At 41.7% G+C, this 15418-nt stretch overlaps 1 protein-coding gene across 1 annotated transcript in view; it reads left to right on the top strand.

Moving 5' to 3' along the window:
* LOC133259147 (uncharacterized) overlaps positions 1–15021 on the top strand; it is a 33529-nt gene extending 18508 nt beyond the window's left edge. Inside the window, exon 2 of the mRNA XM_061436275.1 lies at positions 13744–15021. Coding sequence (XP_061292259.1) covers positions 13744–14304 — 561 coding nt within the window. The 3' untranslated portion in view covers positions 14305–15021. The remainder of the gene's footprint in view (positions 1–13743) is intronic.
* The last annotated feature ends 397 nt before the right edge of the window (positions 15022–15418 follow it).

Genomic DNA, 15418 nt, shown 5'->3' with positions numbered 1-15418 from the left:
AGTGAACTTCCCCCATTCCCTCTATTTTCTTACAGTGAAAATCAGGTCTAAAACTCTGCTGGATGCATGTTAAACACTCTGACTAGAATACTCTGCAGCCAATGGTTTGCACTTTGTTGTGTGCCACATCAGGAGACACGACATCTGATGGTTCCCCATTCATGGGGCTAAATGTGACCACTGCATTAGGTGATGAAAATCTGATCCCTCCAAAAATGTACGCTTACATTTATTGTGTGGCTGGGAGGAAATCTCTGTGGTGTTACTTCGGCACCCTGTGAAAGTCAGATTCCCTGCAAACCATGGCACTTCACGCTTTTAACACTAGTTGACGGTTCTTGCCCTGGGTCAATAATTTCATTAGGGAATGATAACAATTAAAATCTAATTCAGGGGTTTCCTTGGTGGCTCAGTGATAAAAAATCTGCCTGCCAATGAAGGAGACAGCGGTTTGATCCCTGGTCCAGGAAGATCCCACATGTTGAGGAGCAACTAAGCCTGTGTGCCATAACCATTGAGCCCATGCTCTAGGGCCCAGGAACCACATCTACTGAGTTGCAACTACCAAAGCCCGCTCACCACAACTACAGAGTAGCCCCAGCTCAGTGCAACTAGAGACAAGCCCTCACAGCAACAAAGACCTAGCACAGCCCAAAATAAATAAAATTATTAAAAAAAATCTGATTCAATTCTTCTTTTTCTCTTAATAGATAGCATGCTGCTGCTGCTGCTGCTAAGTCGCTTCAGTCGTGTCCGACTCTGTGTGACCCCATAGACTGCAGCCCACCAGGCTCCCCGTCCCTGGGATTCTCCAGGCAAGAACACTGGAGTGGGTTGCCATTTCCTTCTCCAATGCATAAAAGTGAAAAGTGAAAGTGAAGTCGCTCAGTCATGTCTGACTCTTAGCGACCCCATGGACTGCAGCCCAACAGGCTCCTCCGTCCATGGGATATACTTCTGTAAAATAAAGCTTTCTCTCATCACATGAAGTTTTTTGGTGGGGAGAAGTTACTATGAAATACAGTCTTACTGGAAATGCAGGATAGAAATGTACTTTTTCCCATTAGATACATATTATCAGAGGAACTCACCACATGCTCAGTTGGCCAGTCATGTCTGACTTTTTGTGAATCTATGGACTGTAGCCCACCAGGCTCCTCTGTCCATGGGATTCTCCAGGCATAAATACTGGAGTGGGTTTCCATGCCCTCCTCCAGGGGATCTTCCCGACCAGGGATCAAACCTGCATCTCTTATGTCTCTTGTATTGGCAGGTGGATTCTTTACCACTGCACCACCTCGGAAGCCCATTGTCAAAGGAAAGAGATGACCTAATAACTGCTTCAAGATGATGACATATAAGTGGGAGGCTGCTTTCTCTCTCTCTTTTTTTGTTTTGGAAAATTATTATCTATTCATGGATGTTCAGTGATTCAATCAGTGCCCCTACATTGCTGCAACATTTTTGGTCCAAGAAGTTGTTAAGTTGAATAATTCAGTATCAGTTGTCTTACTATTTAGTGTTATTCAGGTACAGCTCAATCTACAATTTTATGAACATTTTGAAAAAATTAGATTAACCAGACAGTAAAAATCACTTTCATTTAACGGGATGGGTCACTCATCCCAGAAAATGTCCCCCACCAGGTGTGGTGCCTGATGTTCAATGTGTCAACATCACATGATTAAAATGAATTTACTCTTGTAAAATGGGTTTACTGAGACTTGAAGGGAAATATCATTTCAACTACTGTTCACCTGTATGCAGTGCAGAGAAGATGTTTCTATTTGAGGTGGCACTAGTGGTAAAGAATCCATCTGCCAATGCAGGAGAAGCAGGAATTATGGGTTCAGCCCTTGGGTCAGAAGATCCCTTGGAGTAGGATATGGCACCCCACTCCAGTATTCTTGCATGGAAAATTCCAAGGGCAGAGGAGTCTGGTGGGCTACAGTCCCCAGGGTTGCCAAGAGTCAGACACGACTGAGTGACCGAAAACCACACCACCATGGCTATTGAACTTTATACTTTATCCTTTTTTAAAAAATGAGTTGCTAAATGACTTAACTGCACAGTTCATTACATAGCACATCCATTGAAAAGAGATTTATATTTGGTTATTATTCTCCCCTCTAAAATGACTTTAAACCCATATGAAAACGATAATGGTAAACATGTGTGAACATGCACACACACACACACACACACACTGATAGGTGTTTTGCTAAATTGTAGAGTGACCAGTTGTCTCAGTTTTATAACTAACGTTATGTGTCGCAGTAAGCACTCCAGTCCCAGGCAAAATGGGATGGTTAGTCACCCAAAATTTGTTAGATAAGTAAATTTGTCAGCCTGGCATTCAAGCAACAGATCTCTGATGTATTGTCCTAGTCTCGACTCAGATGTTAAACAAAGCCTTTAATTCAGAAACAAACTTATATGTCGAACTGGCAGGAAAATAACTTTTAAGTACATTTGAATTGTTAGAAATATCAAGAATGCACTAAAAGGGTCTAAAACTGCCAGTATAAAAGAGTCCAAGTATCTCACTACTTTCAAAGAGTTAATATAGTTGCCAATATTTTGAATATTTCAGCCAAAGCTTAGAAAATGGAATGGTGTAAGGAACAATGTGCTTGAGTTGGATTTTCACTATGGAATTTTATTTATAATAAGTACTATTTCTAGAGAGACTAGTTATTGAACGTTAGGTTGAAAGGGACCTTGAGAAGAGATAATGTTTATCTTCCCATGTCTAGTCAAGGCCACAGTTAGACCATAATGGAATTCTGTCCAGTGTATTTTTAAATACCCTCAAAGAGGGAAATATTCTATTACTAATTTCATATCTTACCTAAAAGTTCTCACACTTTATGGAAGACCAATCTTTTTTTTTCTGGATGATGCTAGTAATTGTGAACCACAGGGGAGCATTCTTTGACAAAAGTTTAGAGATTATTTTTTAATTTCCTTTCAGTATTTTAATTCTGAAAGATTTTAAGTTTTTTCAAAGTTTGTATTTTCAAAACTTTAGTTACATTTGTGGCTCTCTGAATTCTTGGAGCATAGATTTGGGTGCCAACAAAGGTCTGTCTACTCAAGGCTATGGTTTTTCCAGTGGTCATGTATGGATTTGAAAGTTGGACTGTGAAGAAGGCTGAGCACCGAAGAATTGATGCTTTTGAACTGTGGTGTTGGAGAAGACTCTTGAGAGTCCCTTGGACTGCAAGGAGATCCAACCAGTCCATTCTGAAGGAGATCAGCCCTGGGATTTCTTTGGAAGGACTGTTGCTAAAACTGAAACTCCAGTACTTTGGCCATCTCATGCAAAGAGTTGACTCATTGGAAAAGACTCTGATGCTGGGAGGGATTGGGGGCAGGAGGAGAAGGGGATGACAGAGGATGAGATGGCTGGATGGCATCACCGACTCGATGGATGTGAATTTGAATGAACTCCAGGAGTTGGTGATGGACAGGGAGGCCTGGTGTGCTGCGATTCATGGGGTCGCAAAGAGTCGGACACGACTGAGCGACTGAACTGAACTGAACCAAGCAGGGCTGCAAGCAAAGGTTTTTCTTTGGAAGAAAACAATTTCTACTTTGTAATATAGGTTTTTATAGTTAAATTATAGTGCTCATGAAACTGACATTTTTGTAATGGAGAAAGTATTATATAAAAACCTATTGTTGAAAACCATCAGTAATTTCACATATCAAGGAATAAAACTATTTAACTCATCAGAGTTTAATAGATTTTGTAGGATCTACAAATGGTTCTACATGTATGACATCTGATTCTTAGGATTTATCACTAAAATCTCATTCTTCATCTCAGGACCAGAGATGAGCCTAATCCTGATGCTTTCTAGTAAAAAAAAAAAAAAAAAAAGTGCTTTGAGCACATAAAAGGGAAAGACTATGATGCTATGAGACATACATTTTAATTTTAGTCCTCTTTCTGGTTTCCAGATATTTGACCTGAGTTATTGCATTTGATGGGTTGTTTAGGGATTCAGTTCAGTTCAGTCGCTCAGTCATGTCTGACTCTTTGCAGCACGCCAGGCTTCCCTGTCCATCACCAACTCCTGGAGTTCACTCAAACTCATGTCCATTGAGTGGGTAATGCCATCCAGCCATCTCATCCTCTGTCATCCCCTTTTCCTCCTGCCCCCAATCCCTCCCAGCATCAGAATCTTTTCCAATGAGTCAACTCTTCGCATGAGGTGGCCAAAGTACTGGAGTTTCAGCTTTAGCATCAGTCCTTCCGAAGAACACCCAGGGCTGATCTCCTTTAGAATGGACTGGTTGAATCTCCTTGCAGTCCAAGGGACTCTCAAGAGTCTTATCCAACACCACAGTTCAAAAGCATCAATTCTTCCACGCTCAGCTTTCTTCACAGTCCAACTCTCACATCCATACATGACTGGAAAAACCATAGCCTTGACTAGACGGACCTTTGTTGGCAAAGTAATGTCTCTGCTTTTCAATATGCTATTAAAAGTATTTTATTTAGGTGGTTAGTATTTTGGAGATTCAAAGAGCTAACAGAAGTTAAGGGGTATTTTCCATTTGATGCTAGTACAGAAAAATTGAAAAACAGATTTCCCAGACTTTAACATGCAGGCAAATTCACATGAGGGGTCTTATTAAAATCCTTTCCAATACAAGGTAGTCCAGGCTCTATGCTACTAACAAGCTCCTAGATGGTGCTGATCCTCCAAGAACTACATTTTGAATATCAAGATTGTAAAGAATGTACCTACAGCCTAATTAGCCTTTCTCTTCTCAACCTAGAAAAACAAATAGCACCCAGTGAGATGATATCATTATCGAGATAGGTGGGGACATGGGTAGGGATGAGAAAAAAAAACCTTTATGCTATTATTGGTATAGCAAAATACTTGAATTTCTAATTAAAACTATTCATAAGCTCGGAGAAGGCGATGGCACCCCACTCCAGTACTCTTGCCTGGAGAATCCCATGGATGGAGGAGCCTGGTGGGCTGCAGTCCATGGGGTCACTAAGACTCGGACAGGACTGAGTGACTTCACTTTCACTTTTCACTTTCATGCATTGGAGAAGGAAATGGCAACCCACTCCAGTGTTCTTGCCTGGAGAATCCCAGGGACAGGAGCCTGATGGGCTGCCGTCTATGGGATCACACAGAGTCGGACACGACTGAAGCGACTTAGCAGCAGCAGCAGCATAATTAGTTTAATAAGTCCACTGATAAACTCATGCACAAAACTTGTAAAATTAAGAAAGCTATTTCTGTAGCACAGTGAGTAGAATGTGGCTATAAATCTGAATGCTATATATAATGGCAGCTGTAATTGCTTGATGTTTTATTAATAGTTTGAATTTTTAATGCACACTTTGCAGCTAGAGTTACACTTATTTTACTTCCCTTTAATGAAATTTATTTTTCTCTATTTTGTATCAGGAAAATACCAAATAACTTTCTACAGAGAAACTTCATATACAGAAATTTGGTATTACAAATACCATAAACCAATTAAAATTTTATATTTTATACCCAAAGTTCACATTTAGATATTTTGAGCCATGTCTCAATAGCCTTATTTCATGTACTGCTTACTTGAATTCATGGTCACTTAATAATTCAGTGAAACATTTACTGAGCAGCTCTTTATTCATTAATTATACTTTTTTAATTTTTGCCTGATCTGTTAGGATTGTTTGGTTGTGAGGGACAGAAGAACACCAAATCAAAATGGTTTCAACAAGGTCCTAGCTTACTTCTTATATCCACAAGTCCACCTGGCATTCCAAGATGTCAAGGATCTAGTAACCTTCTGTCTTGTTGCTTCCCAGTGCTTGGCTTTCAGGCCAGAGATTATTATCTGGGCCAAAATGGCTGCTGGAGTTTCAACCATTACAACCACATCCCACGCAGAAGAAAAGGAGACAGAAGATGAAAATGCTTGCTTCTTGCACTCCCACAATACCTCTCTGTCTCCCATAGATGATGTGCCACATTTAGCTGCAAGGGAGGCTGGGAAATGTAGTCTTTATTCCAGGTGGCCATGTGCATATCTGCAAAGTGCAAGGTGCTGTTACTATGGGAGAAGGGATTGGCAAACTATGATTGGCTGGCTGAATCTGACCACTGTGTATTTTTGTAAATGACATTTGATTGGGACCTTACCATGCCCATTCATTTACACAACGCCTACTGTTGATTTCACAGTGCAGTGGTGGAGGTCAGCAGTTGAGAAAGCAATCACATGGGCCACAATGTCTAAGTATTTTCTCTCTGGCCTTCTAAAGAAAATTCTTGCTGATCCCTGCTATGAAAGAAAAGGAGGGACAACTTGAAGCCTCTGTTACATTTCTTAGGTGATTTCTCCCTCATGTCTCATCTTTAGCCAAGTTTCAGTCATTTATAAAATCCAGCAGCTTCTACAAAGTGCTAAGAAGTAGGGTCTGAGCAGGAGTTGCGCTTCCCATGGTATGTGCTATGCTAAGTCACTCAGTCATGTCCAACTCTTTGAAGCCCCATGAACTGTAGTCTGCTAGGCTCCTCTCTCTCTGGAATTTCCACAGGCAAGAATACCAGAGTGGGTTGCCATTTCCTCCTCTGGGGGATCTTCCCAACTCAGGGATTGAACCTGCATCTCTTGCATCTCCTGCACTGGCAGGCACGTCCCTTACCACAAGTGCCACTTACGAAGCCCCCCCATGGTACAGGATATCAGGAAAAACTTACCAAGATGTCCCTCCATATCACTGTCTTTTTCTTTATTTTATCAAGGTAAGATTTATAGTTGTTCCACATCTGGGTCTAGTCTTAAACTGATGCAAACAGAATCCACTTTAGCTAGTTTAACCAGGAAAGGTTATTACAGGATATTAGTTCAGTTCAGTGGCTCAGTCATATCTGACTCTGCGACCCCATGGACTGCAGCATGCCAGGCTTCTCTATCCATCACCATTCCAGGACATTACATGACATACAAAATCATTAAGACTTAAAACAAGGAGAAGGGATGTGCTAAATAATAAAGTCTGGGTCAATTTTTCAGAAATGACTCTTTACACCACAAGCAGGACCACCAAACAGGTTTCTGTCTTGTCCCTATCCAGGAGGGATTTTGGAGGTTTGCCCTGTGACCTCAGTTCTCTGATGGATCTAAGAAGAGTTGTTGATTCTGTTTGTTCAGACTTTTTTCTTTTGAGTGGCCAGGAGAGGTAGATGAGTTCCAAGCTCCTTGCATGCTGGGCTGGAAACTGAAAGCCTTCAAAACCTTTTACAAATAAACTGAATAAATCCTATAAGAATGGACAACTATTGGTTGCTTCACTACCCTTGTTTGCTCTATTGTCACAAATCTGAACTGTATTTTAATCAATCACAACATAATTGTACAGGAAGAGATGCACTGTCATTCCAGCAAAGGGTGCTTCTCAGACATGATGGTGATCCCCTATGGTTGAATATTTTAGTGCACCAGACTGTTCGCATGGTACAGATGCTAGGCTAAGTCACTTCAGTCGTGTCCGACTCTGTGCGACCCCATAGATGGCAGCCCACCAGGCTCCGCCATCCCTGGGATTCTCCAGGCAAGAACACTGGAGTGGGTTGCCATTTCCTTCTCCAATGCAGGAAAGTGAAAAGTGAAAGTGAAGTGGCTTAGTCGTGTCTGACTCCTAGTGACCCCATGGGCTGCAGCTTACCAGGCTCTTCCATCCATGGGATTTTCCAGGCAAAAGTACTGGAGTGGGGTGCCATTGCATTGTACAGAAAGTCTATATAAGTTATATTACCCATTTTAGTTAGTAATTCCCTGAACGAAAAGCAATGTATTCTAAATGTATTGATTACAGTATAGCCTAAGCTACAAAAGGAGGAGAGCATGGCAACCCATGTCAGTATTCTTGCCTGGAGAATCCAGATGGACAGGGGAGGCTGGCGGGCTACAGTTCATGGGGTCGCAAAGAGTGGGACTTGAATGAGTGACTAAGCACACACAAGCTATGATAATAAATACGTCTTATGTAATAGAGGTATACTTCTCTCTCAAGGGAACTTTTGGGAGAAGATATCTGACCAAGATGGACAGGCCAAAGTTAGTGTAGAGACCTGGGCTCCTTATGTGTTGTGCCTGCTGCTGTGTTGTTCTATCTGCATGTTTGAAACTGGTTCAGCTCCTTGTCCAGAATTCAGCTTGCAAAAAGAGAAACTCTAGAGAGCAGGTGGTTTTCTTGATGATGCAGAGCTTGCACAATCACCTGTACTCCCTCCACTGACACAAACTTAGTCCAGTGGCCAACTAGCTCTGAGGGAGGCTGGGAAATGTAGTCTCAAGCTGTGTGGCTAGATGTCTGGAGGATGGACTGAGGGTCAATTCGGGATCTTCTGCAACACTATGTGACTCTGGGCCCATGCATGACATAGCCTTGCTTAGAAGTTTTAAAATGCATTTTGAAGTCTGACAAAACTACCTGTATTTATAGGTGATATCAACATTAGTAACTTTCTCTTCTTGAAAGTATGTTCAAATAAAAAATCTTACACAGAAAGCACTCTGGAAAATGCACTTTAGTGACTTTGCAGAGTTTTAAAGAATAATCAATATATAATCTTGATGCTGGCTGTTTACTTAGGAAATATTGCATATGATCAAAGTATAAAGTATGTGTGTGTGTATTGAGAGAGTGGCTTCAGATGAATCAGTTTTAACATGGTGTTCCATCTGAATAAATATATATTCCAGTGGCCCAAAGTAACTTAAAAGGAGTTTCAATATTTTATATGCATTTCTGCAGAAAGGTTAAGATCTATGTTATAACCCACAACTACTATTTTTAAAGTATTATCTCTCTTCCACGTTTCTCCATATTTGTTCCAGAGTCTCTCGAGCTCCCCCAGTTTTCCTAACATCCACTGTTTATGGTTTCTGTCTTCTATCTCCTGCCCCCACATCAAAGCTCCTTCTTATTTAGATCAATTTAGAGTTGAGTTTCTTTTTATAGTTTCATTTCTGCTTTGCTCATTACCTGGACTCTCCTCAAGAAGGAACCCAGGGCTGACCCAGAAAGCAAAAATCCTTTCCCTTTTCTTAATGCATCTCCCCTGTCTCCTAATTTCACATCACAAAGATGCCAAGAACTGGACTGGCAAAGAAAGGATGCCAAGATGGTGAAGGAAGGATAGAGTCTGCCCCAACAGAACAGGCAGGCTGTGAACGCTAACGCGTTCAAATGTCTTGTTCCCATCACACATATATCATTAAGAGCTCTAGTGAGGATAATGTGGACTGCTATAACTCCAAAACAGATGGAAAAATCTCTCAGTTTAAAAATATTCACAAAGCTGGATTTATACAGATGTTCCACCTGAAGGCAGAACTGAACAAATTAAGGCTCACAGTGGACTATGAAACTCTAATCTATAAAGTGCAAAGGGAAGGGACGGGAACTAAAAGTTATCGAGCACTTACTCAAGTGTTGTGTTAAGCTCTTTAAACAACGTCAAGCCATCTAAAACCCCCATTAACCCTTCAGATCAGTGTTCTCAGCTTGGGGATCTACAGATCATATTCTTGATAGTCCACGAGTGGTGAGATTCTAAAAGGCTTGTGTATTTGCAACAAAAATAGTATTAAAATGCTTAACACGATGTAGTGTAAATGCCTGACGATAAGTTGAATGGAAGTCCCTGACACAGCTTTTGATTTCAGAAGCATCCGTTTCAAAGATGTCATCTCCTATAAATAGATCGCCAGCTGTGTGACAGTTAGTAACTAAACAACTTGATAAGGACCAGACCGACCTCCTTACCCATGAAGTTCCCCTTTTAGAAAGTCTGGGGTAATCTTGACAGCTGACTGCTGGAGGGATTCCACTTTTTCCTTCCTGCACCCTAATTCCCACCTTATTTTAAAATTTACCAATAAAGAGTAAACCCATAAAACCCTAGGCACCTACCCTCAGACTCCAGTAAAGGCAGAGTCCCAGGTCCACGCTCCCTCTCTCTCCACTGGTGACCTTGCTATGTGGTACCTGGGCGTGTTGTGTACCCACCAGAACCTGTGAGCAGTAATCCTTGTTATTCCAGTCCCCTGATGCTTGTGGCTGAGGTGCATCTTGTATTCATAATAAGTACGACAAGGGCTGGTCCAGCCATGGCATTGGCTCTCATTGGTCAAGGTCTGCGGGGCCGCACGCCAGGTTATATGGGCCCTGGTAAGAGCCTTCTGCATAGGGATAACATCACTGTCAACAGATGAGACTAATACAAAACCCATGAGCATATTCTGGATCGTCAGGAGAACTGATTTCATAATCAAATACTCATAACCTAGGAGTCAGACAGTATCTCAGTGTGCTACTTTAACTGAGGTAGACCAATGAGAAAGGCGCAAAGGCAGACCTAATAAATGACACGTGTGCCAAGCAGAGGCCGAAAGACTTCATATTTTGTGAAATGAATGGTGGCTTTGCAGGAGTTTAGATTCAAAAGATGGCTAGGAGACACCCCTGGCATGTGGCAGTAGAGTCATCTTCTAAAGGACATCATCAGGGCAGTGTCAGGTTAATAATTTTGTACAAACAAGACAATATCATCTGCTAATGTTGTTTCTTTGAGTTTTGTTATTTTTATGAGTATTGTAACGAATTTACAAATTTGTGTTGATTTACATTGGTGTGGTAAGTTAGATTTTTCTTCCCAATTTTTCAGTCTTTCTCTATTAGATTATGATACAGCCAAACTTGTGTCCTGTGACTTTGCAGTACCTTCTACCAGAGAAGGCAGAATGTTATAGGTATCTGTGAAAACAGCAGCCTATATTACTTGGCAGTGAAAATTAGCAAAACTGTCACTTTCAATGACCTAAAGGCCAAAAAACAAAAAACGTACCTAATGAACTTAAAGCATTGGACAGGGAGGTTCTGAATCAGAATGTGGAGTATCTGGACAGGCTGCAATTCACTGCATTTGGAAAGGTCCAAGAAAGTGATGAGCTCAGAAAAGAATTGGCCAGTTTGTAGGCAAAGCTAAGAGGGAATGTGGAAGGCTAGAAATTCCAGCAGCTGTAGAGGTGATAAATAAAATCATTGTTCAGTTTCCAATCAGTAAAAGAGAAAATTGAAAAATGCCTTGTATTCGAAAGACCTACTAAAATAGCTTCAGGGAAACAACAAAATCCAAGTATAACCCCAGTAAGAGAAACCTTAAGGCCATGTCTGACAGTACATACTTTTACCTGGACAAAAGGACTTTGAGAAAAGCGGCTAAGTGCTCTTGATGGATACCTGGATTAAGAAGAGCCACATCTGGCCCTGGGGAGAGCACAGGTTCTGATCTGATCTGGCTCTGGGGAGAGCACAGGTTCTGAGCCTGATTCCAAGATCATGGGATGAGGCTATGATGTGTTTTGAGGGGTGGAGAGAGTACTTTACATAAGAAGACAAAGTGAATAGTTACTCTGAGGGAGATTGGTGAATTGTTCTTGATTTCTTCTCTGTAGACTCACACTTTCATGCTTTTCACTGTGGGACTACACAGCCCCTCCAATACAGAACACGCAGAGTGTATTTCACTGGAGGCTGAACTGGGTGAGATGTTAATGAACGTGACACAAGATAAGGCTTTAAAAATGTATGCATGACTTGGTTTGATCTTTGCTGTCCTGTGATACATCAGAAGGCTTCCCTGACAGCTCAGTTTGTAAGGAACAGTGAAAACCAAACCAACTAAACAAACCCTAAAATCCATGCCCTGTGTCACCTCTGGTATCAGAGTGAAGACGCATGTGGGCGTGGGGAGCAGAATGAACCTACTTGTAACCTAGCGCTAATCCTTATTCAGTCCAGCGAAACTGAGCCAAACCCTGCTATGAACTGAAAAAAAAATTAATGTGTAAGTTGCTGAGATTTAGGGGCTGTCAGCTCTGCTGCACTATTTTAGTAGTTGTTGACTAACACAATTGGCATAAGCATAAGTATAAAAGAAATCATACCTAGTCTTCTATTTACACATCAGCAACATTACATTAGAAAACATTTTGAGTCAACACTAGAGTTCTTATTTTTTTCCTCTTATTTTTTTTTATTAAAAATTTTTTTTATTTTTAAGTGAAGGATGATTGCTTTACAATGTTGTGCTAGTTTCTGCTATACAACAGCATGAATCAGCCATAAGTACACACATGTCTGGGCTTCCCTGGTGGCTCAGAGGTAACTAATCTGTCTGCAATGCAGGAGATGAACCCACAGGTTTGATCCCTGGGTCAGAAGATCCCCTGGAGAAAAAAAAAAGCAACCCACTCCAGAATTCTTGGCTGGGAAATCCCATGGACAGAGAAACCTGGTCAGCTACAGTCTATGGGGTCACAAAGGGTCAGAAATGACTTAGTGACTAAACAACAAATACATATGTCCCCTCCTTCCTGAAGCTCCCTCCCACCTCCTACCCCATCCCCACCCTCTAGGTCATCGCAGAGCGTAGGGTTCTATTTTTTAAAGGTCTCCATATATTAATCAAGTCTTAAAAACCCATGAAGAGTCCTGATTAACCCCATTTCACGGATGAGGAAACTGAGGGCACTGAACGAGGCCACAGGGTCTGACTAGGGCCTGCCTGATCTTCATCATGAGTATTTTTCTACTACACACCTCACTGTCTCTTTTTATTGATTTCAAGTAGCTTCTCTTTGGTTTGGGTGACTATTAAATTGAAGTTTGACATAAGATCATACAGAGATCAAAGGAAAGAAAAAAAAAAAAGTTTTCCAAAAGGAAAGACAGAAAGGACAAAGATAAACTGCCAAATTCATATGATGAAGCCTGGAGCAAACCTGGAGTTATCCAAACCCTGGGGCATATTTTCACCATCAGAGGATTGTGTCTCCTGTGTCTCTACTGTTAGCAGTTAAACAATGTTTTCAAAATACTTCAAAACCTGTGACTGTCCACCCGTCTGACTCAAACATCAAAGTGTGCAGCCTGGGAAGGGCTGGACTCGGGGCGCGGGGAGTGAGGCCTGGACAGAGGGGTGTTCTGGAGATCAAAGGGCAGATTCCTAAACAAGCAGGTTCTTTTTACGCTCAAGAGAGATTTTCTTGTTTAAGTTTTTCCTCGTTGGAACATAATTTGAGTAGTTTCAGATGTGAATCGCATCATGAAGGCGGGGGAGAAACCCCTTCAGAGGATTATTTTTTCCTGTGGCTTGGTGTTAACAGGTTCTTTTAAACGTGGAAGAAACTCATAAGCTCCTTGGGATCATTTTTCACAAACTGTCCGTTCAGAACCCTGTCGACAGTTGGGCGGTGATGAGAGTCTTTGCTTCCTTAAATCATTGCCTCCCTGCGTGAGGAGAGACCCTAAACACCTCGGATGTGTCAGCAGCCCAGCTCCGCCCTGTCTGTCTCGAGGGACCTGTGGTGACTACATGGGGAGGCGAGTTGATAACAAGAATGTGTTGTTTATAAGCATCGCTTCCTCAGGGAACGCTCAGGGAGTGCTCAGTGGTGAAAGGAAGGAAAGGGAAGACTCATAGGCAAAGGAGGACAATAAATCCTCTCCTCCAGCCATGGACGCCCAGTTTCCTTCACTTTTGAAACTCCTTCTTTCTTTCTGAAACATCTCAAAAGATGCCCACTTCTTTTTTAAAAAAAGATGTTTTTGTTGCAGACCATTTGTAAAGTCTTTATTGAGTTCATTACAATATTGTTTCTGTTTTAAGTTTGGGTTTTTTTTTTTTTTTTTTTTGGCTCTAGGGCATGTGGGACCTTAGATCCCCAACCAGGGATGGAACCTGCACCCTCTGCATTGGAAGGCAAAGTCTTAACCACTGGACAGCCAGGGGAAGACCCACCCATTTCTCAATTTACCGATCATCTCTTGGGCAAAGGACTTCCCTCTTTCATAGGACACTCAGGGACACAGTTGCCCTGGAAACAGTTTTGAATCAGGACAGTCACTGCATGGATTGGGGGTGTCTCTTTCAAGAGCAAAAGCACTTTGGTTCAGGCTGGGGAGGTGAAGTGAAAGTCGCTCAGTCGTGTCTGACTCTTTGCGTCCCCATGGACTATACAGTCCATGGAATTCTCCAGGCCAGGATAGTGGGTAGCCTTTCCCTTCTCCAGTGGATCTTCCCAACCCAGGAATTGAACCAGGGTCTCCTGTATTGCAGGTGGATTCTTTACCAACTGAGCTATGAAGGAAGTGAAGCTCCTTATAAAAGCTCCCTTCGTGGCCTCACTCACCATCCTGGGGAGGTCCCTTCAAAGTTTGGAGTTTCTCCCCTCAAGTCCCCAGTCCTGGCTCTTTGTCAGTGATGGCCTTGGGAGCAGAGAACAAGGAGAGGCTTCATTCTGCAACATCCTCAGGAAAATAACACTTCAGACTCTCAAACTGGCATTGACAAAAATCAAGGATTTTTTTTTTTTTTTTTTGGACAAAATTGACACTCCCATGGATAAGTTCACTATTGATTAATGGATTGATTGCTCTTTCCTTGACTGTAGATGCATATACCACTGCCTCTTTTGCGACCACCCCCCACCCCCACTCTTTTCTCTGAGTGCTAATTCAGTTCTTCGTGTCCTGGGAACAGACACAGACAAGGAGCGTGGCTGCGGAGTTTCAGAAGGAGTGAGGTATCAACCATCTTCTCTGTAGTTTTTGCAATAGACTTTTGTTAAAAACTATGTCACAAGGCTTCCCTGGTGGCTCAGTGATAAAGAATCCACCTGCCAATGCAGGAGACACCAGTTCAATCCCTGATCTGGGAAGATCCCACCTGCCTCGGAGCAACTAAGCCCATGTGCTGCAACTATTGAGCCTGTGATTTAGAGCCCAGGGCCCCACAACTACTGAAGCCTGTGTATCCGAGAGCCTGTGCTCTACAACCAGAGAAGCCACTGAAACGAGAAGCCCACACACCACAGCTCGAGAGCAGACCCACTCACTGCAACTGGAGAAAGCCCACACAGTGATGAAGAACCAGCACAGCCAAAAATAAATGAGAAATAAATAAAATTTTTTTTAAAAAAACCACATCACATTGAGCTTCTAAGATGTTTGAAACAAACTGATATGGATATAAACACATATTTTGACAATTTTAAAACATATTTAAGTGAAATATCAAAATACTCTCAAATGCTTGAAAACATATGCCTAATTTTTTTTTAATTGAATTAGACTTTTTCTCTGATCTAAAGTTAGATGCGAAATCATTAAAATAACTGTTAGATGCTTGATAAAATGTGGTGGACTAGGCGTAAATCTGAAATTAACACTAATGACATAGCTATGTCTTATGCATGTATGGAGCTTCTTTCACAGCTTTTCTTTTTTAATAACCGAATTTAGCCTCTAGTTCCATAAGGATCTCACAGTTATAGTGTCTTTGTTTTATTTAGAGAACAGTTTTTCAGGCTTTTTTTG

This window comes from Bos javanicus, chromosome 13, assembly GCF_032452875.1.
Source record: "Bos javanicus breed banteng chromosome 13, ARS-OSU_banteng_1.0, whole genome shotgun sequence".
Lineage (NCBI taxonomy): Eukaryota > Metazoa > Chordata > Mammalia > Artiodactyla > Bovidae > Bos > Bos javanicus.
The sequence above is the reverse complement of the archived record's forward strand: the minus strand, read 5'-3'. Positions and strand labels throughout refer to the sequence as shown.